Source organism: Erinaceus europaeus, chromosome 23 (genome assembly GCF_950295315.1).
Source record: "Erinaceus europaeus chromosome 23, mEriEur2.1, whole genome shotgun sequence".
NCBI classification, from domain to species: domain Eukaryota; kingdom Metazoa; phylum Chordata; class Mammalia; order Eulipotyphla; family Erinaceidae; genus Erinaceus; species Erinaceus europaeus.
Window position 1 is genome coordinate 11111205 of NC_080184.1, and position 27943 is coordinate 11139147.

The 27943-nt window shown below is 43.3% G+C and overlaps 1 protein-coding gene across 2 annotated transcripts; it reads left to right on the forward strand.

The window, feature by feature from the left end:
* Window positions 1-1004: 1004 nt before the first annotated feature.
* LOC132535530 (zinc finger protein 501-like) lies at window positions 1005-27937 on the forward strand. Of its 2 annotated transcripts, XM_060181657.1 has the most exons (5): window positions 1005-1189; window positions 6790-6935; window positions 15461-15587; window positions 18393-18491; window positions 23573-27937. In XM_060181657.1, exons 2-5 carry the CDS (start codon window positions 6921-6923, stop codon window positions 25120-25122), a joined length of 1791 nt encoding a protein of 596 aa, XP_060037640.1. In that variant the 5' UTR covers window positions 1005-1189; window positions 6790-6920; the 3' UTR covers window positions 25123-27937. The 2 variants fall into 2 exon arrangements, with proteins under 2 accessions (XP_060037640.1, XP_060037641.1); XM_060181658.1 differs by lacking the exons at window positions 1005-1189; window positions 15461-15587 and having other exon boundaries at window positions 6911-6935.
* The last annotated feature ends 6 nt before the right edge of the window (window positions 27938-27943 follow it).

The following is a 27943-nucleotide window of genomic DNA, read 5'->3' on the forward strand; positions in this document are numbered from 1 at the left end:
GGTCCTTGCGCACTGTGATGTGAGGACTTAATCAGGTGCACCACCGCCCCGCCTCCCGCTTTTTTATGTATTTATTTGTTTATTGACTAGGACAGAAAGGCATGGAGAAGGAAGTGGGGACATGGGGGGGGGCGGGTATAGGGAGAGAGAGAGAGAGAAGACACCTGCAGTCCTGCTCATGAAGCTTCCATCCTGCAGATGGAGAGCAGGGGGCTCGAACCTGAGTCCCACTTACAGGTTGAAGGGGTGCACTATCTCAGGGGGCTGAGCACCCCCCCCAAAAAAAAAAAAACTGATGCTTTGGGTCATTCAGTCATTCCTTTCCAACCACCCACCCCTCACGCCTCCCAAATCTGGGTCAGGGAATGGGGGTGATGGCATCCCCCTCATGACCCCCTTCCGCAGGGGTGAGACTGCAGTCTCTCCACTCCAGCAGGTGGGCAGGGAAGAGGTCCCGGGACCCCTACAAGGACCCTTAAAGGGGCCCCCATGGTGCCCCGCCACTCAAGGTGCAGACTCCAGCCGCGCAGGGGAGGGGACAGCGGACACCATGGCCGCCCCGAGCCGCGCTGCCAGAGGCCCGCACTCACTATCTCCCGCCCAGACTCCGGGTTCTCCACGTTGCTCCCCAAAGAAAAAAGAAAAATATAACCTGCTATCCCCAAGCACATCCCCCCCATCCCGCCCGCCCCGCGCCCGGAGGGCAGCCACTGCAGAACGCTGGCCCTTTAAGAGCGAAGGGCTGGAGGCGAGGCAAAGCCCCCCCCCACCTCGGCTGCCGGCTTTGATTGGTCGGCGGCGCCGTCATGCATTTTTTCACGCATTCTGATTGGACAATGCTGACAAGCGTCGCCATTCAAGGGCTCGGCTGCTGGGGGCGGGAGTAGAAGAGTCATCCCGTCTAATCAGAATCCAAAGATCGTGTGTGACAGGCGCTTCGTCCAATCATCGTCTGAGGAGGGGGCGTGGCCTACTCCTCTACTGTGCTGGGCTGGTGGGTGGCCTTCGCCTGCGTGGACGCAGCTCAGTGCTGCAAAGGGAGAGGGCGGGTGGCAGTGAGAGCGCCGGGCCGCTGCTTTTCTCTCCAGTTTTTGCTTTAAAAAAAAAATTTTTTTTTTTTGGCCTGAAAGGACGCTGGTGCTGCAAAAAAAAAAAAAAGGGAGGTCCCCGGCATCAGGGCGGGAAGATGGTGAGTCCAGGGCCCCGCCATGGCCATGCTCGGGAGGGGCTGGCGGCTTGCTGCACCCCGGTTTGTAGGAAGCTGCAATGTGGGCCCCGGGGTGGCCCCCCCGCCTCTGCAAGCTCGGGGGTGCAGCAAACCCGGCTACCCAGTACCAGGGTCTCGACCCCAGTCTCCTCCCTCGCCTGCAAGTGGACTCTTGGAGGGAGGGACGGGGGGAGGGGGTTTGCAGGGGGTGGGGTGGGGGGGACCCCGATTCTCTTGGCAGGCCTCGGGGTGGAGTTCCGGGGTGTCCCCTGCACACCCCTTCTTGAGAGGCTGGCGAATCTGGACTCAAGTTCTTGTCCCGGGTTGAGGGGACAAAGAAGAAAAGATGAAATGACCCGAGGCCCAAAGCAATGATGAGATTTGGGGGATGCAGGCGGGGGTACTCCGCTGCCTTGATCGCTTTGCACACCTCGGACCCTAGATTTTTAATTATATATATATATATATTCAACCCCCTTTTTTGTTGTTTGTTTTTGATTTGGAGGCCAGAGTGAGCTCCAGTCTGCTGTGAAAGCGCCTCCCCCTTCTTTCCCCCACCCCTTCCCCTCCCATTACCCCTTGTGCTGCTTTTTGAAAGGTGCTGGGTACTCCAGTGGTACTGGATTTAAGTCGGTGGGAGGGTGGTGGGGGTTGTCAGCTAAAGAAGGAGAAAATGTCCTCTGGGTGCCTGAGCCCTGTGCTGCCTTCTCTCACCCGCGACATCCATCTCCCAGTTAGGGAAAAGCAAGAAAGTTGCTTAGGATTTGTCCTCCCTGGACTTTGGCCTTGTGCAAAAGTGTTTTGTTTTTGCTTTTTTTTTTTTTTTTTTTTTTGTCCTCTCACTTAAAATGAATGTCCTCTGTTTTAGAGGAGTTTGGAGAGAAGCGATGGGACAGTTCCACATCATTTGAGTGAACAGAGTCTTTTCGTTGGTTGGTTGGTTTTAATATTTAATCTTTTAATGAGAAAGAGACCTACAGAGAGAAAGACCAGAACCACTATGCTGTTTCCCCCATCCTGAGAGTCTTTTTTTTTTTTTTTTTTTAATATTTATTTTATTTGAAGGAGGAAGACAGAAACTGACCAGAGCTGCTCAGGTCTGGATGATGGTGGTGCTGCTGGGGATTGAACCTGGGAGCTCAGAGCCTCAGGCATGAACTTTTGTTTTCTAGATTATTTGTTTGATTTGATAGGGCAGAGAGAAAATGAGAGGGAAGGGAGAGGTAGACAAGGAGAGAGACAGGGTTGGGTGGTGGTATACCTGGTTGAGCGCACACATTACAGTGCACAAGGACCCAGGTTCAAGCCCCCAGTACCCACCTGTAGGGGGGAAGCTTCAAGAGTGGTGAAGTAGGGCTGCAGGTGTCTGTCTCTATATCCCCCTTTTTCCTGATTTCTGGCTATCAAATAAATAAAGATGATTTGAAAATTATTTTGAAAAAAGAAAGAAAGAAACAAAGACGCACCTGCAGCACTACTTCACCACTCATGAAGCTTTCCCCCTGCAGGTGGGGACTAGGGACTTGAACCTGGGTCCTTGTGCTCTGTAATGCATGCACTTAAACAGGTGCACCACCGCCTGGCCCTCTTTATGTATTGACTTATTATTTTTTTTAATATTTATTTCTTTTCCCTTTTGTTGCCTTTTTTTTTTAGCATTGTTGTGGTTATTGTTGTTGTTATTGATGTCGTTGATGCCGGGTAGGACAGAGAAATAGAGAGAGGAGGGGAAGACAGAGAGGGGGAGAGACAGATAGACACCTGCAGACCTGCTTCACCCCCCTACAGGTGAGGAACCGGGGACTCGAACCGGGATCCTTCCGCTGGTCCTTGCGCTTTGCATCTTATTTGCTTAACCCGCTGCTACCGGCATCCCCCGTATTGATTTATTTTTACCAGAGCAGTGCTCAGCTCTGGCTCTTAGTGGTCTGAGGATTGAAGCTGGAACTTAAAAGCCTCAGGCATGGAATTTATTTTATTTTATTTATGTATACATTTACATATTTATTTAATTTGCATAATTGTTATGCTGTCTCCCGAGCCCCAAGAGAGGGGGGAAAATTTTTTTTCTGCCTCCAGGGTTATCGCTGTGGCTCGGTGCCTGCACTAAAAATCTACTGCTCCTGGACACTATTTTTCCCATTTTTTTTCCTGGTTGTTATTGTTCTTATTGCTATTGTTGTTGTTGGATAGGACAGAGAGAAATCAAGAGAGGAGGGGAAGACCAAGAGGGGGAGAGAAAGACAGACACCTGCGACCTACTTCACTGCTTCTGAAGCGACCTCCCTGCACGTGGGGAGTCGGGAGCTCGAACTGGGAAACTTGTGCCTTGTGCTCTTAACATGCTGTGCTACTGCCTGGCCCCCAAGAAAAAAGATTTTATAGTGTTCTTAAAATTGGAATGATCCCTGCTCTGGGAGATGGTGTAGTGGAGAAATCGTTGGACTCTCAAGCAGGAAGTCCTGAATTTAATCCGTGATAGTATATGCACCAGAATGATGTTCCAGGTCTCTTTTTCTCTCTCCTTCTACCTGTTTCATAAATAAGTCTTTAAAAAAAAAAAATTGGATGTGAGGGAGTCGGGTGGTAGCACAGCGGGTTAAGTGCACGTGGTGGAAAGTGCAAGGACCAGTGGCATTATGATCCCTTTTCAAGCCCCCGGCTCCCCACCTGCAGAGGGGTCGCTTCACAAGTGGTGAAGCAGGTCTGCAGGTGTCTGTCTTTCTCTCCCCCTCTCTCTGTCTTCCCCTCCTCTCTCCATGTCTCTCTGTCCTCTCCAACAATGATGACATCCATAACCACAATAATAATGACAACAATAAAAAAAGGCAACAAAAGGGAATAAATAAATAAATAACAGCAAGTTGAGTGGTTTTTTTGATTGTTTGTTTGTTTTTCAGAAGTATAGAAGCAGATTGCTATGGTGGTGATTTTATTTAGTGATTTATTAATGAGAGTTTGACCCAGAGAGTCACACTAATATTTGCCCTGTGCCAAAGATCAAACTCTGGACCCAAAAGATGGCACAGTGGATAAAATGCCAATACTCTACAGCCCAAGATCTTGAATTACATCCCTGGCCATCACATGGACCAGAGCTTTTATTTTGGTTACTTTCTCTCTCTGGCCAGAACTGTATTTTGGTTACTTGTCTTTCTCTCTCTCTCTCCCTCTCCCTTTTCCTCCTTCACCCCTCCTGCTCTTCTTCCTCTTCCCTCATAAATAAATAAATACACCTAGAAAAAGAATCTCAGGAGTCCGGCGGTAGCACAGCGGGTTAAGCGCATGTGGTGAAAAGCGCAAGGACCAGCGTAAGGATCCCGGTTCGAGCCCCCGGCTTCCCACCCCCAGGGGAGTCGCTTCACAGGCGGTGAAGCAGGTCTGCAGGTGTCTGTCTTTCTCTCCCCCTCTCTGTCTTCCCCTCCTCTCTCCATGTCTCTCTGTCCTGTCCAACAGCGAAGACATCAACAACAACCATAATGACTACAACATTAAAACAAGGGCAACAGAAGAGAATAAATAAATAAATATTGAGAAAGAAAGAAAGAAAAAAGAATCTCAGAGGGGCAAGGTGATGATGCACCTTGTTGAGCACACCCAACTCCCCTTTCTTTTTTTATCTTTATTTATTGGATAGAGACAGCCAGAAATTGAGAGGAAGGGAGAGATAGGGAGAGAGAGAGACACATGCAGCCCAGCTTCACCACTTGCAAACCTTTCCCCCCGCAGGTAGGGATCAATCTTCCTTTTTTCCTTCCTTCCTTCCTTCCTTCCTTCCTTTCTTTCTTTCTCTCTTTCTTTCTATAGCTCATTAATTAAATATACATACTGAAAATGCCAGTACATTGACCTTACTCCAAAGCTGAGAAAATCACAAGTGAGGCCCAAAACAATAATGATCTTCTGGGCATGTTAAAGCTTGAGAAGCACTGCTGAGATGAGCATTTCCCAGCCCTGGATTCCTACTAGTATCTCAAAGACAGGTTAAGAAAGACTTATCTCGGGAGTCAGGCAGTAGCGCAGCGGGTTAAGCGCAGGTGGTGCAAAGCACAAGGACCGGCGTAAGGATCCCAGTTCAAGCCCCAGCTCCCCACCTGCAGGGGAGTCACCTCACAAGCGGTAAAGCAGGTCTGCTGGTGTCTTTCTCCCCCCTTCTCTGTCTTCCCCATCTCTCTCCATTTCTCTGTCCTATACAACAATGATGACAACAATAACAGTAATAACTACAACAATGAAAAACAAGGGCAACAAAAGGGAATAAATAAATAAATAAATATCTTTAAAAAAGAAAGAAAGACTTATCTCTGGGCTTCAAGCCCCTGGTCCCTACCTGCAAGGGAAAAGCTTTGCAAGTGATGAAGCAGGGCTGCAGGTGTCTCTCCATCTCTTTATCGACTCTCAATTTCTCTCTGTCTCTATCCAATAATAAATAAATATTTTTTTTTTAAAAAAAGGAAAGCTTTATCTCTTTGCCTTGCCCCACAAATTCATTTTACTTATGGGGGCTGGCAGTTGGAGTCAGGGGGATGCTTTTTGGTTTTCTTTCTTTTTTTTTTTTTTATTCATTTAATAATGATTGACAAGATCATGGGATAAGAAGGGTACAATTCCAGACAGTTCCCACCACCAGAGTTCGCTGCCCCACCCTCTCCATTGGAAGCTTTCATGTTCTTTATCCCTCTGGGAATATAGACCAAAAATCTTTATGGGGTGCAGAAGGTGAAAGGTCTGGCTTCTATAATTGCTTCTCCACTGGACATGGACATTGGCTGTTGGATCCATACCCCCAGCCTGTTTCTGTCTTTCTCTAGTGGAGCAGGACTCTGGAGAGGTGGGGCTCCAAGACACATTGGTGAGGTCATCTGCCCAGGGAAGGCAGGTTGGCATCATGGTGGCATCTGCAACTTGGCAACCGAAAAGCGTTAAGATATCAAGCAGAACAAGTTGTTTAATAATTAGAAAGAAACGCTTTCATGGTTCTGGTTGTGAGCAGCTCTGCCGTTTTTAAATTTTTTTATTTATTTATTTTCCCTTTTGTTGCCCTTGTTGTCTTTTTATTGTTGTTGTAGTTATTGTTGTTGTTGTTAGTGATGCCGTTATTGTTGGATAGGACAGAGAGAAATGGAGAGAGATGGGGAAGACAGAGAGAGGGAGAGAAAGACAGACACCTGCAGACCTGCTTCACCACCCGTGAAACGACTCCCCTGCAAGTGCGGAGCCAGAGGCTCGAGCCAGGATCCTTCTGCCAGTCCTTGAGCTTTGCGCCACATGCGCTTAACCCGCTGCATTACCCGCCCGACTCCCAGCACTGTTGTTTTAATCCAGTTCTCCAGACAAATGCTGAGCTGAAACCCGAGTTTAAGTAGGAAAACTCCCTAGGAGAACTGATTTCAGATTTGGGGTTGGTTTTTTTGCGGGGTGGGGGAGGGTGAGATGGGGAGTATGACTGGGTCTGCTCTGTGCTGGTCTGTAAGGGGTCAGACAGGACACTGCCCATCCCCGGTGGCTGTAACAGAACTGATGGGTGGACTTGGCTTCAGTGTACAAACTCATGTTCTTGAATCTCTCCTTACACATTAAAGGACTAGGAAGTTGGGGCCTTTTGGTTATCCTGCCTGTACTTGAAAGAGTATCAGGTGAAGAGTCTGTGCTGGTGTCTTTAAGGGAAATTGTTATTTCTTGCCTGAGAAAGAAATCATAGAAGGAGGAAGAAATGGATATTTTTCAGGTAAGTATTCTGTCGCAGGTCAGATATTATTATTATTATTCTGATGTGTCTGTCTTATCTGTGACAACTTCACTTTTTTCTTTTTTTTTTTCCATTTCTAAGCCATTTTTCATTTGTGGTTAATAGTGTGGTAATAGGTTAAACAAGACTTTAAGATTGGGGCTGGGTGGTGGCACACCTGGTTGAGTGCATGTGTTACAATGCACAAGAGCCTGGGTTCAAGCCACCTGCAGGGGGAAAGCTTCATGAGTGGTGAAGCAGGAATGCAGGTGTCTCTCTTTTTTTTTTCCTAGCTCCTCCTCCCCAATCACTATCTAAAATAAAGAAATTTTAAGAAAAAGAAAGTTAAGTTGTTTTTTTTTTTTTTTAAGTAGATTACAGGGTATAGTTCTTACAGAGTTCTAGAGACAGTTTATTTCGTCCTGGTGTATGTGGGCCGGGGGCAGGGGGCAGAGGTTAAAGTTCAGGAAGTTCGGTTGTCTAGCTTCCACGTATGAGAGAAACCATCCTGCTATAGTTGTCTTCCATCTGTTACCTCACTAAGCATAATCAACTCCTGTTCCATCCATTTTTTGCCCCCAAAGGACACAGTATCATCCTTTTTGATTGCAAAGGAGTATTCTAAGGTTATATCCCATAACTTCTTTTTTTAAAAATATTTATTTATTTATTCCTTTTTTGTTGCCCTTGTTGTTTTATTGTTGTTGAGGTTGTTGGTGTCATTGTTATTGGATAGGACAAAGAGAAATGGAGAGAGGAGGGGAAGACAGAGAGGGGAGACAGAAAGACAGACACCTACAGGCCTTCTTCACCACCTGTGAATCGATTCTCCTGCAGGTGGAGAGCGGGGGGCTTGAACCGGGATCCTTCCGCCGGTCCTTGAGCTTTGCACCACATGCACTTAACCCACTGCGCTACCGCCCGACTCCCCCATAACTTTGTTACCTAGTGTTCTGTCAGGGGGCTTTTAGGCTGCTTCCACTTTGTGACCTAATGCAGCTATGAACATACATACAGCCTTTGGAATTAATTTTATTTTTGCATGCCCTTTGGATACATATGCCCAGGAGTGATATGGCGAGGCGATAACTCATTCCATTTTTATTTGTTTAAGGACTCTCCAAATAGTCTTCCAAATGTACTCACTTTTATTTTTTTATAACTTTTTTAAATATTCACTTATTTATTCCCTTTTGTTGGCCCTTGTTGTTTTAAGCATAGGTGGCTTAACTTAACCTTAAGCAGGGCTGCAGGTGTCTCTCTGTCTCTCTCCCTCTCTATCACCCCCCTCCTGTAGATTTCTGGCTGTCTCTATCCAATAAATAAATAAAGATAATAATAATTTAAAAAATATTTGTTTTCCCTTTTGTTGCCCTTGTTGTTTTTCTTATATTATTGTTGTTATTGATGTCGTTGTTGTTAGGACAGAGAGAAATGGAAAGAGGAAGGGAAGACGGGGGGGGGGGGAGAGAAAGACAGACACCTGCAGACCTGCTTCACCGCCTGTGAAGTGACTCCCCTGCAGGTGGGGAGCCGGGACTCAAACCGGGATCCTTATGCCAGTCCTTGTGCTTTGTGCCATGTGCACTTAACCCGCTGCGCTACCGCCCGACTCCCAATAATATATTTTTTTAAAGTTTGCATTGAAAGAATAAAGAGATGGCTCTGAGATATTAAAGAGTGTTGCAAAAAACTAACCTTAAGTATGATTACAGAAATCTTTAAAAGTGAGTACATTTTGGAGTCGGGCGGTAGGCGCAGCAGGTTAAGCGTACGTGGCACAAAGCACAAGAACCTTCCTAAGGTTCCCTGTTCAAGCCCCCGGCTCCCCACCTGCAGGGGAGTTGTGTCACAAGCAGGGCTCCAGATGTCTCTCTTTCACTCCCCTTCTCTGTCTTCCCCTCCTCTCCATTTCTGTCTGTCCTATCCAATGACATTATAACAACAACAATAATAACTACAACAATAAAACAACAACGGCAACAAAAGGGAATAAATAAATATATTTTTTTAATGAATTTCTTTTTTTTTTTTTTGCCATCAGGGTTATCGCTGGGGCTTGGTGCTGGCATTATGAACCCACTACTTCTAGAGGCCATTTTTTCCATTTTATTGGATAGGACTGAGAGAAATCGAGAGAGGAGGGGAGATAAGAGAGAGAGGGAGAGAGAGACCTGCAGAGCTGCTTCACCACTTGGAAAGCGACCCCTTCTGCAGATGGGGAGCCGGGGGCTCGAACTGGGATCCTTAGCTGACCGTTGCGCTTTGCAACCCTGCTTCACCACTTGCAGAGCTGGCCCTCCTGCAGATGGGGACTGGGGGCTTGAACCTGGGTCCTTGCGCACTGTACCATGTGCGGTCAACCACATGGCCCGTGAGACCTCGTTTTGTAAGAGGATTTGGCACACTGCTTGGTGGGCAGCTCTTTGCCCTTTCTCACTGGCTCCCAAAAAACGCTTGTCATTGACCTTCTGGAAGCTAGCGTCTGGAATGGGAGTCCACATACATCGTGCTCCTCATATCCTCTCAGATCGGCGTTCTCTCTTTCACCACCCCCTGTCACTCAGAACCGTTACCTTCACCGGACCTTTGCGGAAACGCCCCTGAAGACCATGTTCAGAGTACTCTACAGGCAACCCCTTTCGTCCTCCCCCGGCTGCAGTCAGAGGGCAATTCCTCGTCCTGCCCTTCAGTTCCAATTCTAATAGCATTTAGACCGGCAATTTGGACTTGACCCTCGAATGAAACACTTAGCACCTGCAGCTCTTCCTTCAGAATGGGCCGAAGGGAGTGAGGAGGAAGAGGAATAATAGTAGAGAAGGGGGTGGATGATGGCACAGCAGCTGAGCACACGCGTTCCCATGCGCAAGGCTCAGGTTCGAGCCCCCAGTCCCCACCTGCAGGGAGGACACTTCAGAAGTGGTGAAGCAGTCTCGAGTGGTGAAGCAGGACTGCAGGTGTCTCTCTGACTCATTCCCTCCCTTCTCATTCTCTCTCTGTCTATCTAAGAAATAGGGAGGCCGGGCATGGCACACCCAGTTAAGTGCAAATAATAGTAGTAAAAGCAAGGGGACTGGTTCGAGCCCCCGGCTCCCCACCTGCCGGAGGGAAGCTTCACAGGCAGTTCTTCTTCTTCTAGCGTTTGCCCTTCTTCCGTAGCCAGTCCACAGCGTCAGGTTGAGCCTGATGTCAAGTTTCGAGACCTCCTTTGAATCTGGAGAGGTGGCAGTCGTTGACTATGTGGGTCATAGTCTGTCTGGAGCCGCAGGGGCTGTTCGGGTCGTCTCTGTGCCGGCCGCCAAGCCATAGCGATCAAACTAGAGGCAAAAATAAATTTGATAAGTAAATAAAAAGTAAGGAAACAGTGCTAGAGGTGTCTCTCTATCTTCCCCCTTCCCTCTTAGTCTCTCTGCCTTATGTCAAAAGAAAGGGAAAGAGAGAGGGAAAAGGGTGACAGATTTATGTGTGTTTAAGTTCAAGGGGTTGGGAAGTCTGCCATTGGGGCGAGGGAGATAGCATAATGGTTAGGCTAAGAGAGTCTCATCCTGGAGGCTCTAAAGTCCCAGGTTCAGTCCTGTGCACCACCATAAGCCAGAGCTGAGCAGTGCTCTGGTAAAACTAAATAAAGACGGGCCAGGTGGTGGCAAGGACCTGCGTTCAAGCCTTTGGTCCCCCCCCCACCCCACCCTGAGCAGGGAGGGAGCTTCACAAATGGATTAAAGACAGCTGCAGGTGTCTCTTTGTTATTCTCCCTTTCTGTCTCCCTCTCCCCTGTCAATTTCTCTTGTCTATCCAATAACAGATAATATAATAATAGCTTGGGCCCCAAGTTGGGAGCAAAATCTCTGTTTTTCTCTCCATCTTCTCTATAGCAGAAGCAGACAGGTGAAGGCAGGACTGACCAGCCACTGCTTCCTGTTTGTTTGCAGAACTCCACTCTGCTTTTTTTTTTTTTAATTTATTTATTAGATAGAGACATAAATTGAGAGGGGAGGAGGAGAGAGACAAGAGAAGACACCTGCAGCCCTGCTTCCATCACTCATGAAGCTTTCCCCCTGCAGGTAGGGACCAGGGGCTTGAACCTGGGTCCTTGTACACTATAAATGTGTGAGCTCAACCAGGTGCACCACTGCCTGGCCCAGACGCTGTGCTTTCTGGGTCTGGCCCACATTCCCTGGCTCCCCATGTGCCCCCACACAGACCTGCCTGCACCTCAATCCTTAACTCTACTGGCCCTTCTGAGAGGGAGTTAAGACAGAGCCCAGCCTCGGAGAGTCCACACTGGTCATTGCTTTGTGTCAGTAACCATTTCACACCCCCTGACAAGAGACCCACAATGCTGGAAAAGAGAGTCTGCATTTTAACCAAACACTCCAATTCACACCCATGAATTTCTCATTCACGTTCCAATTACTTAGGTGTACTTATTTATTTATTTATTTATTTACTTACTCCCTTTTGTTGCCCTTTTTTTTATTGTTGTAGTTATTGTTGTCGTCGTTATTAGATAGGACAGAGAGAGATGGAGAGAGGAGGGGAAGACAGAGACGGGGAGAGAAAGACAGAAACCTGCAGACCTGCTTCACCGCTTGCGAAGTGACACACCCTTGCAGGTGGGGAGCCGGGGGCTCGAACTGGGATCCATACGATTGGCTTTGTACCACCTGCACTGAATCCTCTGTACTACCACCCGACTCCTTAATATATATATATATATATATATATATATATATATATATATATATATATATATATATATGAAGCATTGACAAGACCATAGGATAAGAGGGGTCCATTTCCACACGTTGCCCACCCCCAGAACTCCATATCCCACCCCCTCCCCTGATAGCTTTCCTATTCTTTAACACTCTGGAAAGTATGGACCCAGGGTCATTATGAGGTGCAGAAGGCTTCTGTAATTGCTTCCCCGCTGAACAGGGCCATTGACAGGTGGATCCATACTCCCAGCCTGCCTCTCTCTTTCCCTAGTGGGGCAGGGCTCTGGGGAAGTGGGGCTCCAGGACACGCTGGTGGGGTCATCTGCCCAGGGAGGTCCAGTTGACATCATGGTAGCATCTAGAACCTGGTGGCCTCTCCTGTGAGTCCCAGGTTGAGAGCAGCTTCCCTTCAGATCTCATGACAGGCATTGTCTCCATGCCGCCATCTTGGTTTCACCCCGCCTTTAAAAAATTATTTTTAGTAGTGATTTAATAATGATTAACAAGACTATAAGAAAACAGGGGTATCGAGAGTCGGGCGGTAGCGTAGCTGGTTAAGCACACATGGCGCAAAGCGCAAGGACTGGGGTTTGAGCCCCTGGCTCCCCACCTGCAGGGAAGTCACTTCACAGGCGGTGAAGCAGGTCTGCAGGTGTCTGTCTTTCTCTCCCCCTCTCTGTCTTCCCCTCCTCTCTCCATTTCTGTGTCCTAACAATGACGACATCAATAACAACAACAATAAACAAGGGCAACAAAAGGGGAAAATGAATAAATAAATAAATATAAAAAAAACAGGTGTATCATTCCATACCATTCCCACTACCCGAGTTCTGTGTCCCGTGCCATAGCTGTATTTATTATTATTATTATTATCTTTATTGGATAGAGACAGCCAGAAATGGAGAGGAAGGAGGAGATAGGGAGAGAGACTGGGAGACACCTGCAGCACCACTTCACTACTTGTGAAGCTTTCTCCCTGCAGGTGGAGACCAGGGACTTGAACCTGAGTCCTTGCACAATGTAATATGTTTGTTCAACCAGGTGTGCCACCACCCAGCCCTCCCTCATCAGTGTATTTTTGACTGGCCACAGTTTCCATCTGAGAAAAAAAATAGACACAACTTTGACTTGGTATAGACAGAACTCAAAAAGGAACATGCTGGGGGGGGGGCCATTATTGCTACTTTTTTTTTTTTTTTGCCTCCAAGTTTATTGCTGGGGCTCAGTGCCAGCACTGTGAATCCACTGCTCTTGGTGGCTTTTTTTTTTTTCATTTTATTGGGTAGAAGAGAAATAGAGAAGGGGGTGGAGGAAGATAGGGAGAGAGAAAGAGAGACACCTGCAGACCTGCTTCAGGGCTTGTAAAGCTTCCCCCCTGCAGGTGGGGAGCTGGGGGATCAATCTGGGATCCTTGTATGAGTCCTTGTGCTTCATATTGTGTGCTCTTAACCCAGTGTACTACCACCCAGCTTCTGAAAGAGAGTGATTTTTAATGACTTCTTTGAGTGATTTACGAATCACCCTTTTGAGAGCCAGGCAATGGTGCATCTAGTTATTTGTTCATATTACAGTGTACAAGGATCCAGGTTCAAGCCCCTGGGCCCTACCTGCAGGGGGAAGCTTCATAAATGGTGGAGCAGGGCTATAGGTGTCTCTCTGTCTCACCCTCCCATTTCTCTTTGCCCAATAATAAGTTAATAAATAATGTATATTTTTAAATCACCCACATCACAAAGATAAGAGAACACATTAGAGCCCCCATACCTATGGACATCTAATCTTTGACAAAGGGGCTCAGACTATTAAATGGGGAAACCAGAGTCTCTTCAACAAATAGTGTTGGAAACAATGAGTTGAAACATGCAGAAGAATGAAACTGAACCAATATGTATTTCACCAAATACAAAAGTAAATTCCAAGTGGATCAAGGACTTGGATGTTAGAACACAAACTATCAGATGCTTAGAAGAAAATATTGGCAGAACTCTTTTCCGCATAAATTTTAAAGACATCTTCAATGAAACATAAATTTTAAAGACATCTTCAATGTAATCCAATTACAAAGAAGACTAAGGCAAGTATAAACCTATGGGACTACATCAAATTAAAAAGCTTCTTCACAGCAAAAGAAACCACTACCCAAACCAAGGGACCCCTCACAGAATGGGAGAAGATCTTTACATACCATACATCAGACAAGAGTTTAATAACCAACATATATAAAGAGCTTGCCAAACTCAACAACAAGACAACAAATAACTCCATCCAAAAGTGGGGGGAGGACATAGACAGAATATTCACCAAAGAAAAGATCCAAAAGGCCGAGAAACACAGGAAAAAATGCTCCAAGTCTCTGACTGTCAGAGAAATGCAAATAAAGACAACAATGAGATACCACTTCACTCCTGTGAGAATGTCATACATCAGAAAAGGTAACAGCAGCAAATGCTGGAGAGGGTGTGGGGTCAAAGAAACCCTCTTACACTACTGGTGGGAATATCAATTGGTCCAACCTCTGTGGAGAACAGTCTGGAGAACTCTCAGAAGGTTAGAAATGGACCTACCCTATGACCCTGCAATTCCTCTCCTGGGGATATATCCTAAGGAACCCAACACATCCATCCAAAAAGATCTGTGTACACATATGTTCTTGGCAGCACAATTTGTCATAGCCAAAACCTGGAAGCAACCCAAGTGTCCAACAACAAATAAGTGGCTGAGCAAGTTGTGGTTTAGATACACAATGGAATACTACTCAGCTGTAAAAAATGGTGACTTCACCGTTTTCAGCCGATCTTGGATGGACCTTGAAAACATCATGTTGAGTGAAATAAGTCAGATACAGAAGGATGAATATGGGATGATCTCACTCTCAGGCCGAAGTTGAAAAACAAGATCAGAAAAGAAAACACAAGTAGAACCTGAACTGGAATTGGAGTATTACACCAAAGTAAAAGACTCTGGGGTGGGTGAGTGGGTGGGTGGGGAGAATACAGGTCCAAGAAGGATTCAGAGGACCTAGTGGGGGTTGTATTGTTATATAGGAAACTGGGGAATGTTATGCATGTACAAACTATTGTACTTACTGTTGAATGTAAGACATTAATAATAATTTTTAAAAAACACATTAGAGCATGGACAAAGTTGGTAGTTCATCGATATCGGATGCATCTGTTTGTTTTGTTTTTAATTGGCTAGAGATATTGAGAAAAGAGGGGATGATAGAGAGGAAGAGACACAGAGAGATACCTGCAGACCTGCTTCACCACTTGTGAAGCTTTCCCCCTACAGGGGGGAACCAGGGGCTTGAACCTTGTGTACTGCAATGTGTGGGCTTACCCACGTGCACCAATGCCTGGCCCCAGATCCATCTATCTTTTAACTCGCTGTTGCAATCTGGGGTCACTTTATGGATTTTTTTCCTCTCTTTTTTTTTTTTCTTTTTTGCCTCCAGGATTATTGCTGGGGCTCGGTGCCTGCACTATGAAGCCACTGCTCCTGGAGGCCATTTTTTCCCTTTGTCGTTGTTATTGTCATTGTTGTTATTGCTGTTGTTGGATAGGACAGAGAGAAACTGAGAGGGGAGGGGAAGACAGAAAGGGGGAGAGAAAGACAGACACCTGCAGACCTGCTTCACCGCTTGTGAAGCGACTCCCCTGCAGGTGGGGAGCCAGGGACTCGAACCGGGATCCTTGTGCAGATCCTTGCACATTTTGCACCAGGTGACCGTAACCCACTGTGCTAACGCCCGGCCCCCTTTATGAACTCTTCCCAGTGACCACTCAGTGAATGTGTCTTTCACTTCAGGAGCTGCTGACGTTCCGGGATGTGGCCATTGAATTCTCTGCAGAGGAGTGGGAGTGCCTAGACCAGGCCCAGCGGGATCTGTACTGGGACGTTATGTTGGAGAACTACGGACATCTGGTCTCCTTAGGTGAGGAGGATGGCTGCCTCCCAGAGTCCCTGAAGGGACATGCATTACTGGGATTCCTATTAACTATTATTCTTAGGATGGAGAGAAAATGAGAGTGACCCTAACCTACAGACCTGCTTCACCACTTGTAAAGTGACCACCCTTGCAGGTGGGGAACCAGGGGCTTGAACCAGGATCCTTGTGCTTAGTACCATGAGTGCTTAACCCAGTATGCTACTGCCTAGCCCCTTTAGCAGATTTTTCTTTGATTAGAATTTAGGTCCCTGGAGTGAGACAGAGAAATAGGGATTTGTGGGATCGGATGGTGGTTCACATGTTAATAATGTGCAAGGACCTGGGTTCAAACCCCTGGTCTCCACCTGCCGGGGTAAAGCTTTGCAAGGGGTGAAGCAGGGCTGCAGGTGTCTCTCTGTCTCTCTTTCTCTCTATCTCCCTCTTCCTCTTGATTTCTGGTTGTCTTTATCCAATAAATAAAGATAACTAAATGAATAAATAGAGTATTTAAAATAATGAAGTAGGGGGGTCCAAGTGGTGGGGCGCACATGTCACAGTACACAAGGACCCAGGTTTCAGCCCCCTAGCCCGCCTGCAAGGGGAAAGCTTTGTGAGTGGTGAAGCAGGGCTGCAGGTATCTCTCTGTCTCTCTCCCTCTCTCTCTCCCCCTTCCCTCTGGATTTCTGGCTGTCTCTATCCAATAAATGAATAAAGATAATAATTTTTAAACATTTTTTAAAAGAGTATTTTTTTTTTTAATGAAGTAGGGATTTGTGCAGGGTTCAAGATAAAATTTTCACATTTCATATTGACTTTAGTCTTCTTTGGTGGGGTGATAAATGTTACTCACTCTGGGATAATGGTTAATTCTAGACATTTAATGGTATAAATGAATATTGGTTACATCTTAATTCCTGTTTCTCCTTTAAAGATTTTATTTATTCATGAAAAATGATAGGAGGAGAGAGAGAAAGAACCAGATGTCACTCTGGTACATGTGCTGATAGGGATTGAACTCGAGACCCCATACTTGAGAATCTAATGCCTTATCCACTGTGCTACCTCTTCAGACCACAAATTTCTTTTTTTTATTTGTTTATTTTTTTAACTTTTATTTATTTGATAGGACAGAGACAAATTTGCAGGAAAGGAATATAGAGTGAAAGGGGGTTGGGCGGTAGCACACTGGGTTAAACGCATATGGCGCAAAGCACAAGGACCAGCGTTAAGGATCCCAATTCGAGCCCCCGGCTCCCACCTGCAGGGGAGTCGCTTCACAAGCGGTGAAGCAGGTCTGCAGGTGTCTGTCTTTCTCTCCCCCTCTCTGTCTTCCCCTCCTCTCTCCATTTCTCTCTGTCCTATACAACAATGACGACATCAACAGCAACTACAATTATAGCTACAGCAATAAAAAACAATAAGGGCAACAAAAGGGAAAATAAAATAAAATATATAACTGAAAGCAAAAATACACAATAGTCTGTAGTGAGTCAGTATCAAGTTCATAAGGAAATAGTGTCCACTTAGACTTGGATACCCTCTTCACCTACTTCCTATTAGAGTTCTCTCATTTTAAAGAGAATAAAAAATAAAGAAATAATGTGAAAGACAGAGAGACACCTGCAGCGCTTCTTCACCACTTGTGAAACTTTTCTTCCTGCAGATGGGGACCAGAAGCTTGAACCTGGGTCTTTGCGCACTGTAATGTGTGCGCTTAACCAGGTGTGCCGCCTCCTGGCCCCTTCAGTAGTATTGTGAAATGAAGCCCAACCTTTTTTTATTATCTTTATTTATTTTTTGGATAGAAACATCCAGAAACCGAGAAGGAAAGAGGAGATAGAGAGGGAGAAAAACAGAGAGACACCTGCAGCACCACTCCACCACTTGTGAAGCTTTCCCCCTGAAGGTGGGGACCAAGGGCTTGAACCCGGATCCTTGTGCACTGTAACATGTGCACGCAACCAGGTGCACCACCACTCAGCCCTAATGATTTAATGATAAATCCCTCGCCATTAGTAAACGGTCTTTCAGGAAATCATTTTTTAGACTCTTATAATCTCTTTTGTGTTTTTCCCATGTTTTTTTATTGGGTAGGACAGAGAGAAATTGAGAGAGGAAGGGGAGATAGAGAGGGAGAGAGATTTTCAGTCACCAGGTTCCAGATGCCACCAGGATGCTGGCTAGGCTTCCCTGGATTGAAGACCCCACCAATGTGTCCTGGAGCTCAGCTTCCCCAGAGACCCACCCTACTAGGGAAAGGGAGAGGCAGACTGGGAGTATGGACCGACCAGTCAACGCCCATGTTCAGTGGGGAAGCAATTATAGAAGCCAGACCTTCTACCTTCTGCAACCCACAATGACCCTGGGTCCATGCTCCCAGAGGGATAGAGAATGGGAAAGCTACTGGGGAGGGGGTGGGATATGGAGATTGGGCGGTGGGAATTGTGTGGAGTTGTACCCCTCCTACCCTATGGTTTTGTTAATTAATCCTTTCTTAAATAAAAAAAAAAAAAAAGAGAGAGGGAGAGAGAAAGACAGACACCTGCAGACCTGCTTCACCACGTGTGAATTGCTTTCCCCCACCCCCACCTCACAGGTAGGGAGCTGATGGGACTTGAACTGGGATCCTTGCTTGGGTCCTTGGGCTTCATACTGTGTGCATTTTAACCCAGTGCACTACCACCTGACCGAATCTTACAATGATCTCTTTTTCTTCAGTAAAATACTGGGTTGACATTTGAACAGTTCCCATCCAAACTCACGATTCTTTTTTCCTTTTCTTTTTTTTTTTTTGTTCCCCCTTATGCATAGGTCTCACCGATTGTACTGCAGACCCGATCCCCTTTTGGGAGCAAAGGAAGGAATTGCCATGGAGGGACTGCAGAAATGAAAAGATAGCCATCCAACCAGGTAAGAGGGAATAGAGTTTGACGCAGCTCAAGGAAGAAGCCGGGCCTTAAAGTGTGGTTTGGGGAATTCTCTCAGGAGGAACCATTTCTTTTAATTCTTTATTATTGGATAGAGACAGAGGCAAATTGAAAGAGAAGGGGAATTCTGTCAGGAGGAACGATATATTTATTATTGGATAGAGACAGAGAGAAATTGAAAGGGAAGGAGGAGATAAAGAGGGACAGAGACAGAGAGACTCCTGCAGCCCTGTTTCACCACTTGTGAAGCTTTCCCCCCTACAGGTGGGGACTAGAAGGCTTGAACTTGGGTCCTTGTGCACAGTAATGTGTGCACTTAACCAGGTGCACCACCACCTAGCTCCAGGAGGAATAACTTCTGAGGAATGACTTCCTCTCTCTCTCTCTCTCTCTTGACATTTTCTGTCTAAGCCTTCCCATGTTGTCCTGTCACATCACATCACATCACGGTGGAGCCTAGCATCCCACACCCCTATCCCACTCCCCGCTGGTGAGAATGTACATGATCCAAATACTTTGCCTTTGCTCTTGGTGTTCTGGACGAATCTGCACATTTCTGAGGATTTTTTTTTAATTTTTATTTATAAAAAATGAAACATTGACAAAACCATAGGATAAGAGGAGTACAGCTTCGCACAGTTCCCACCACCAGATCGCCGTATCCCATCCCCTCCCCTGATAGCTTTCCTATTCTTTATCCCTCTGGGAGTATGGACCCAAGATGATTATGGATTGCAGAAGGTGGAAGGTCTGGCTTCTGTAATTGCTTCCCCACTGAACATGGGCGTTGACAGGTCAATCCATACTCCCAGCCTGCCTCGCTCTTTCCCTAGTGGAGAAGGGCTCTGGGAAAGCAGAGCTCCAGGACACATTGGTGGGGTCGTCTGCCCAGGGAGTCGGGCAGTAGTGCAGTGGGTTAAGCGCACGTGGCGCGAAGTGCAAGGACCAGCATAAGGACCCTGGTTCGAGCCCCTGGCTCCCCACCTGCAGGGGAGTTGCTTCACAGGCGGTGAAGCAGGTCTGCAGGTGTCTATCTTTCTTTTTTTTTTTTTAGGTGTCTATCTTTCTCTCCTCTCTGTCTTCCCCTCCTCTCTCCATTTCTCTCTGTTCTATCCAACAACAATGACATCAATAATAACTACAACAATAAAACAAGGACAACAAAAGGGAATAAATAAATATTTTTTAAAAAACATTTCTGTACTCTACCAGTGAACAACCTATCTGGCTGCTGGGGTTTTGTTAGTTTGTTTGTTTAAGATTTATTTATTAATTCGAGTGAGAGAACCTGGGTGTCATTCTGGGACACTCAGTGCCAGAGATTGAATTTAGTTACTGTATTTTATTTGTTTGTTTATTTATTTTGCCTCCAGGGTTATCACTGCAACTGGGTGCTGACACTATTATGAATCCACTGCTCCTGATGGCCTTTTTTTTTTTTTTCATTTTGTTGGATAGGACAGAGAAATTGAGGGAAGAGTGGGAGACAGAGAATTAGAGAGAGAGGGGCTAGATAGCATAATGGTTATGCAGAGACTTTCATACCTGAGACTCCTAAAGTCCCAGGTTCAATCCCCTGCGCCACCATAAACCAGAGTTGATCAGTGCTCTGGCTAAGAGAGAGAGAGAGAGAGAGAGAGAGACATACAGACTTGCTTCACCATTTGTGAGGTGTCCCCCTGTGCATGTGGGGATCTGGGTGCACCACTCCCTGTGCCCCCATATCAGTATTCATGGGTAATGAATACTGATATATGACACTTTTTCTTATTTGCAGTGTCATTGTTGGGCTTTGATGTCTAAGCAATGTAGCTGTTTGAAAATGTTTTAATTTTTTTTCTTAGAATGTTTTAGAGATGTTTCAGCAGAATTAGTCTTATATAGTTTTTTATTTTTGAATTAACTTATTTACTTTGGATAGAAACAGAGAGAAATTGAGAGGAAAGGGGATATAGAGAGGGAGTGAGAAAGAGAGAGACACCTGCAGGACTATATCATCACTGAAGAAATTTCCCCCTGCAGATTGAAGCTGGGGGCTTGAACCCTTGTCATTGCACACTGGAATGTGTGTGCTCAGTCAGGTGAACCACCACCACCCAGCCTGTGTCTCATTTTTCCTTAAATCATTTTAAAAAAAAAAACATTTTGTAAATTTGAATGAAAGAAACACAGAGACCAGAGCATTGCTCAGCTCTGGCTTATGATGGTGCTGGGCATTGAACCTACCATCTCAGCGCTTTAAGCATATCAGTCTTTTGCATAATCATTATGCTATCTCATCAGCCCTCTTTAAATGTTTTTCAGAATTGTCCAAAAAATTAATCTACTCTTGGACTTCATTGCAATTTTTTATTTAGTGGATCAAATCTTTTACAATCATATATATTCCATATATTAAGATACATTAATGTGTAACAAATGAAATTAGTCCAGCATTTTATGATTCTAGGCAGCAATTTTTATGGTATTATTTGTGTTTACTTCTGATTTCAGTTGAGTCTTATTCTTAGTTAATTTAGGTAAGGATTTGTTGTATTTATTGATGTAAATTTAGTTTTCATTTACATTTCCCCATCTTGTTATATTCTATTTTATGTCTACTCATATTATTTCCTCCACTGCTTTTGGACCTATGTTATTCTTATTCCCAACTCTTGAATTAGAAGCTTAAATATTTTGACACGTCTTACTTATAGATGTAAACTGTTGGTATTTTAGCTTTTGGATGCAATGTCTGGATCTCCTAGATTTGGGTGTGTTGTGTTTGGTTTTTGTTTATTTTTGTTTGTTTGTTTTTGTTTTTTCAATTTTCTTAGCATATTTTGGATCTATTTGGAAATGGTATATTGTTTAATTTCCACAGATATTTATAAAATTTTCTAATTTTTCATTGACTCTAAATTTTTATTTTCACTTGGTTATGACTAGAAAAGATACATTTGTGATTTCAATCCCATTAAAGACTTGCTTTGTGGCGTAGCATGTTGGATATAGTGGAGAAAGTTTCGTATTAAGTTGAGAATATTATATATTCTAATGAACTTTTTTGAATCCGTAATGTTGTTCAAATAGTTCCTTTCTATGTGGTGCTGGCTATTAAACTTAGAGTCTCACACTTACAAACCATGCACTCTGCCACTGACCTATATCCTATTCCCAAATACTACCCTTTGTGAAGCACTGCCTAGTTTTTCTTTGTAAAGATTTGTTTATTGATGAGAAGTAGAGGAAGTAAGAGAACCAGAATATCATTATGGCACATGTTATCATGGGGGTTGATCCCTGGATGTCAAGCTTGAGTGTCTAATGTTTGATCTACTGCTCTGGCTTCTCGTCTGTTACTGACTAGTTTTTCTAGCCAGTTAATAATTAGAATATTGGGGGTCAGGCAGTGAAGCAAGTCTACAGTTGTCTATCTTTTTCTTCCTCTCTCCCTCTGTCCTCTCAATTTTGCTCTATCCTATCTAATAAAAACTAGAAAGAAAAAAAGCCCCCAGGGGTAGATAGCATAAAAGTTATGCAAACAGACTCTCATTCTTGAGGCTCCATAGTCCCAGGTTCCATCTCCTGCACCACCATAAACCAGAGCTGAGCAGTATTCTGGTAAAAAAATATATATATAAATAATAATAATATAAAATAAAATTAAATCTGCTCTTCATTCTTCTGGTTAATTTTAAGTTTGACTTTGTTATTTCTTTCTTATAAAGGTTTTTCCTGAGGACCACATAGTAATGCACCCACTTAAATGTACATATTACCATGCTCAAGGAAGCAGATTTGAGTACTCACCCCCTCACCTGCAGGGGTACGCTTCATAATCAGTGAAGCAGGCCTGCAGATGTCTCAGTCTCTCTATTTCCCCGTCTTACGATTTCTATCTATCCATTTAAAAAAAAAATGGAAAAAAGAAATAATGGCTCCCAGTAGCAATAGATTCATGCTGGCACTGAGTCCCCTATGATAAACAGAAAGGGGGACATTTTTCCTATCATTTTCCCAAGATGCATGGTATTTATGATATTTTCCAATTCTTAAGGTATATGTTCAATGCTATAAACATTAACATCTCTGATGCTTAAACAAGCACTTACCTTTCTCATTGATCACTAGCAACTCATCCATAATATACTGTCTTTTTTTTTTTTTCACACTCCATTAAGAAAAACAGAAACTGCAGCCAGCAAGATAGCTCAGTGTATACTGTGCTTGGTTTATCATGAGTACCAGCCAGGTGTGAGCCCAACCCCATAGTGAAGAAACCTTTGGTGTGCTGGTATCTTTCTTATCTCTGATAAAAAGTTTACCTGCAGGGCAAAACAGCAATGACAACTTAAAAAAAATAAATAAGGACAACTGCACAAAAATTGAACATGGAGTCATGCTTTTTTTTTTTTTTTTTAAAGAATTAAGAATTTTCTCCAAGGTTTTATATGACATGCCAGAGGAAACAACTGTATCGTGCTGTGTAAATGTAACAGTTTACATCCTGCCTCAGTCTGACTTTTCATTGTATGCTTAGTGAAGATACTATGATTTGTGAAGTATCACAAAAGCACTCAGGTTATCATTTTGGGGTGTGTGTGTGTGTGTGTGTGTGTGTTACCAGAGCATTACTCAGATCTGGCTTGTGATGTGGGGGGTTCAGCCTGGGACCTCTCCCCCAAATTGGTATCTTTTAAATAAATTTGTTTAATGAAGGGATGAAATCTTGAAATTTCCTATCTTCCATCTTGTTGTCATTCTTCTATCAATACAAATTTTGAACCAATTCTTTTATTATTTTTAACTTTATTTATTTGATTGGATTGGATAGAGAGAAATTTAGAAGGAAGGGGGATAGAGAGGGAGAGAGACAGCTGCAGCACTGCTTCATTGCTTATGGAACTTTCCCCCTGCAGGTGGAGACAGGGGCTTGAACGCAGGTCCTTATGCATTGTAATGTATGCACTTAACCAGGTGCACCACTGCTTGGCCCCCTCAGTACAAATTTTGTATATCAGAATTATAAGGTATATTTCTCTCAGTGTAGTAACCAGATTAATCTATTTTTGTATCCTTCAGATATATCCTCTTATATATATACTCAGGAATTTTTGCCAAAATTGGATGGAGAAGATTCGTTTCCAGAAGTGCTACTGGAAAAATATGATACTTGTCTCTTTGAGACTGTGTCATTGGTCAACAACTCAGATAGTGATGTCAAGTATGAAGTACAAAAAAGTTTTTATGATGACCCTATCCAAACTGTGACAAATGCCTATAATATCAACACCAAAAGAGAACAGGGATTTGAAACCTATTGGGAAAACCTCTACTACAAGTCATTTATGTTTCCAGGGAACCATTACAGATGTAGCAACTGTTGGAAAGTTTATTATCAAGTTTCAGACTTTACTATACATCAGAGTGCCCCTGTTGGGGAAGAGTCTTACATATGTAATGACTGTGGTGTAGCTTTCAGCCTGTCTTCAAAAGTAAATCACCACGGTAAAATCAATGCAATGAAGAAATCATACATATGTGACAAATGTGGAAAAGGCTTTGCGCAGTCGTCGGATCTAAACAGACATAAAATAATCCATACTGGAGTGAAGCCTTACGAATGTAAGGATTGTGGTAAAACCTTTAATTATTGTTCAAATCTTATTCAACATCAGAGAATTCATACTGGAGAGAGACCATACAAATGTAAATATTGTGGTAAAACCTTTAATCAGTGCTCAAACCTTGCTCAACATCAGAGAATTCATACAGGCGAGAAACCCTACAAATGTAAAGAATGTGGAAGAGCCTTTAACCACTGCTCACGCCTTACTCAACATCAGAGAATTCATACTGGAGAGAAACCTTACCAATGTAGAGAATGTGGGAAAGTCTTCACCCGTTACCCACACCTGACTGTACATCAGAGAATTCATACCGGAGAGAAACCCTACAAATGTAAAGATTGTGGTAAAACTTTTAACCAGTGTTCGAGCCTTACAAAACATCAGCGAATTCATTCTGGAGAGAAACCCTATGAATGCAAAGGATGTGGCAAGACTTTTAACAACTGCTCAAACCTTACTCAGCATGCCAGGACGCATACCGGAGAGAAACCTTATGAATGTAGAGATTGTGGTAAAACCTTTAAACATTTCTCAAGTCTTACTCAACATCACAGAGTTCATACTGGAGAGAAACCTTACCAGTGTAGAGAATGTGGCAAGCCCTTCAACCGGTTTTCAAGCCTAAATCGTCATCAGAGAATTCACACTGGAGAGAAACCTTACAAATGTAATGATTGTGGTAAAACCTTTAAACAGTTATCACATCTTACCCAACATCAGATAATTCATACTGGAGAAAAACCTTACAAATGTACAGGATGTGGTAAAGCCTTTAGCCGTTACTCACATCTCACTGCACATCAGAGAATTCATTCAGGAGAGAAACCTTACAAATGTAAAGATTGTGGCAAAGCTTTTCACCGTGTCTCAAGCTTTAGTCGACATCAGAGACTGCACACTGAGCATAACCTTAAAAAGGTAACAATTCTGCCAACCCCTTCAATTGTCACACCTTACTCACCATCACAAAATCTGTGCTATAGTGAAACCCTACAGATGTAAAGAACAATGAAGCCTTCAACTGGTACTCAAACCTTAGTGGTCACCTGAGGATTTATAATAAAGAAAAACTTCCACAAATCTAAAAAATTTGGATAAGGTCTTTAAGTAGAAATAAACATCCTGGTTATCATCAAGTAAAACATAATGGATATAAACTACAAATGTAAAGGCAGAAAGACCTTTGTTTTAAAATATAGATTTTAGAGAACACCAGAGTGCCAAAGAACAGAAGTTTAAAGATGTTTAAAAGAAGGAGAAGAAAAAAACTTCGGAAAGTACTGAAAAATCAAATCTATTTGAAAATCAACTGATTCACAGCAGAAAGTGAAAACATGCTACAGATATCAGTCTAAATCAGTATTAATTATAGAGGACTGTACAAAGTTAAGCACTTAGGTTGTCTACTTGTTAATCTTCAAAGATAAAGGTGGTGGATTTTTAACATATATGGTTATTTCAGTGTGTCTGTTTTTATATTGATTGACCATACTTGAGAATAGGAGTAGCAGATATTTTCAATGAATTCCACTCTCAAGTCACTTTATGTGATAACATTTATTCCTTGTATGTAAATGAACTCATTGATATCTTAAAGATAAGGAATGGCCATCATTATTAAGTAGATTCATATACTATATATATATGTGTGTGTGTAATATATATATATATATATATATATATATTACACACACACATATATTTTTTTTCTTTTTTTAAACAGAAGATTAAGAACAGTGTAAGGTACAATATATGAGAAATGGAGATGTTGTTTGTTTTGGAGTTGATAGATGTTAGCCTGGAATAGGTTATCAGGGCATCATCATTTTAGTAACACAGGATAGTCTAAAAAAAATTTTTAAAGTTTTAAACAATTGTTCTTTAAGGATACAAAGAACTTACAGTCCATTGTTATACTGGTGTATGATAATAAATAGAAATAGAAAGTAGTCGAGAATATTTGTAGGTGTGGTTGAAATAATGTAACCATCACAGAGAATTGAATTGGACTTTTAGTGGTAAACTTGATAGTATATGCACATTATTGATTTTTTATGATAACCACCTAATACATATAGTGTTATAATTCAGTGTTACTTCAGTTAATAGGAAGTCTTACAGATACTGGAGAAAATAGCTAATCATCATATAAATAACTATATATGTAGCTACTCTTTAAGGGGCATAACATTACTATGTTCACATGTTTCTTTTTTATTTGTCTGTTTTTTTTTTACAGAGCAGGACTTTGCACGTGGTACTTACATTGTGCTCAGGCTGACTTTTTCATTCAGATAGAGATAGGGAGTAAGGGAGGGACCCTATAGCACCGACATTTTTCCTGGTGCAGCCTTAACACTCCTACGTGATCACGCTAGGGCTCTTACCTGACCACACACATGGTAAAGCATTCACCCTCCCTGATGAGCCATCTCTCTAGCCCTGCATCCTTTTCTGTTTTGTTTTTAATACTTAGTCAGAGTCTTGGAAGTGATAGGAAAAAAACTCTCACATCATGATATCCTAACAAATATACATAAATGCCCATGATGTGTGTTGTGCAGTAGTCACATGGTGGATTTTGGGATGCTTTATTCAGGTTTGTGTGAACTTAATATATTTTAATGAATAAAACTGAAGACTCTTAATGTGTCAACACTGATGTTCAATGAATTAAATACTATCCTACCAGCAAAGTTCAACTATTCCTCTTTACTCAAGGTTCGTAGGGAGACAGACAGTAACCCCTGACTTGGTAGCACTGTGGAGTGATGTCACTACTAAACTACTTCACCAAAAGCCTTACAGCTCAGATTGGTTTTTTTGTTTGTTTGGTTTGGTTTGGTTTGGTTTTGGTTTTCACAATTCACCTACTGAATTCTTTTCTTCTCTTTGTAAATATTTGGTCAGAGTGATGAATTATGTAAAGGTTACATAGTATAAGTATTGTTGAGAGATTAACTGACCTTACCATAGTCCATGGCACCCTTTATGGGCTACCAGTGTGTTTGCAGAGGCACTAGACTGAGTATCGTTCTTTCTACCAATGTAATTCCTAGACAGCTTGTCAGAGACAGGTACAAAAGTAAGTTCCTAAAGTGGCTTCCTCAACAGTTCTTGTGTACAGAAGTCACTACATTTCCCAGGGCCTCTAACACCACAGGCCCCTCTTTTTAGTTTGAGCCAATCTAGTTCAAGAAAATCCACCCCCCCAAAAAAAAAGGTATGTACCCCAGCTCATATGCCATGTTTGTGTACAATTATATGTTCAGTATTAGTTGTGTAACATATTGTACAGTTAGAATATACTCTGGTAGAGTGATGTATGTAGTTGAAGTAAGATATTGAAAGAGCCAGTATGAATTCTACATCAGTTGGATATGTTTTTCCCAACTGATTTGAGTTCAGGAGATTAAGTCTGTTGCCTGTTCTGATTATTTCCAGCTATTTCCCCATTAAAGAAAGCAGAGCAAATACTGGTTAATATCACCAGCCATACAAGAAGCAGGTGTTTGAATGCTGTTTGGAAGATCATGATGAAAGTGGATTTTTCTCCCCTAATAGATTTGATGACATTTGTCAACTCTGAAGTCTGACTTTTGTTTTTGTACCTTTTAAAATTTCCAATATTAAAACCAATTTTATGAAATAAAATCTGGGACATGGAAGTTGTTGATTGAATAGTAACCTAAATTAATTAAATTTTAATATGTGTGATAGGGGAGGGAAATTTTGGCCACCATAATTTCCCTCTTTGTGGTGTTAAACTTACAAAGTTTGTTTCTGTACCAGTTTCAATAAAAGTTTTCTTAAAATACCTGAG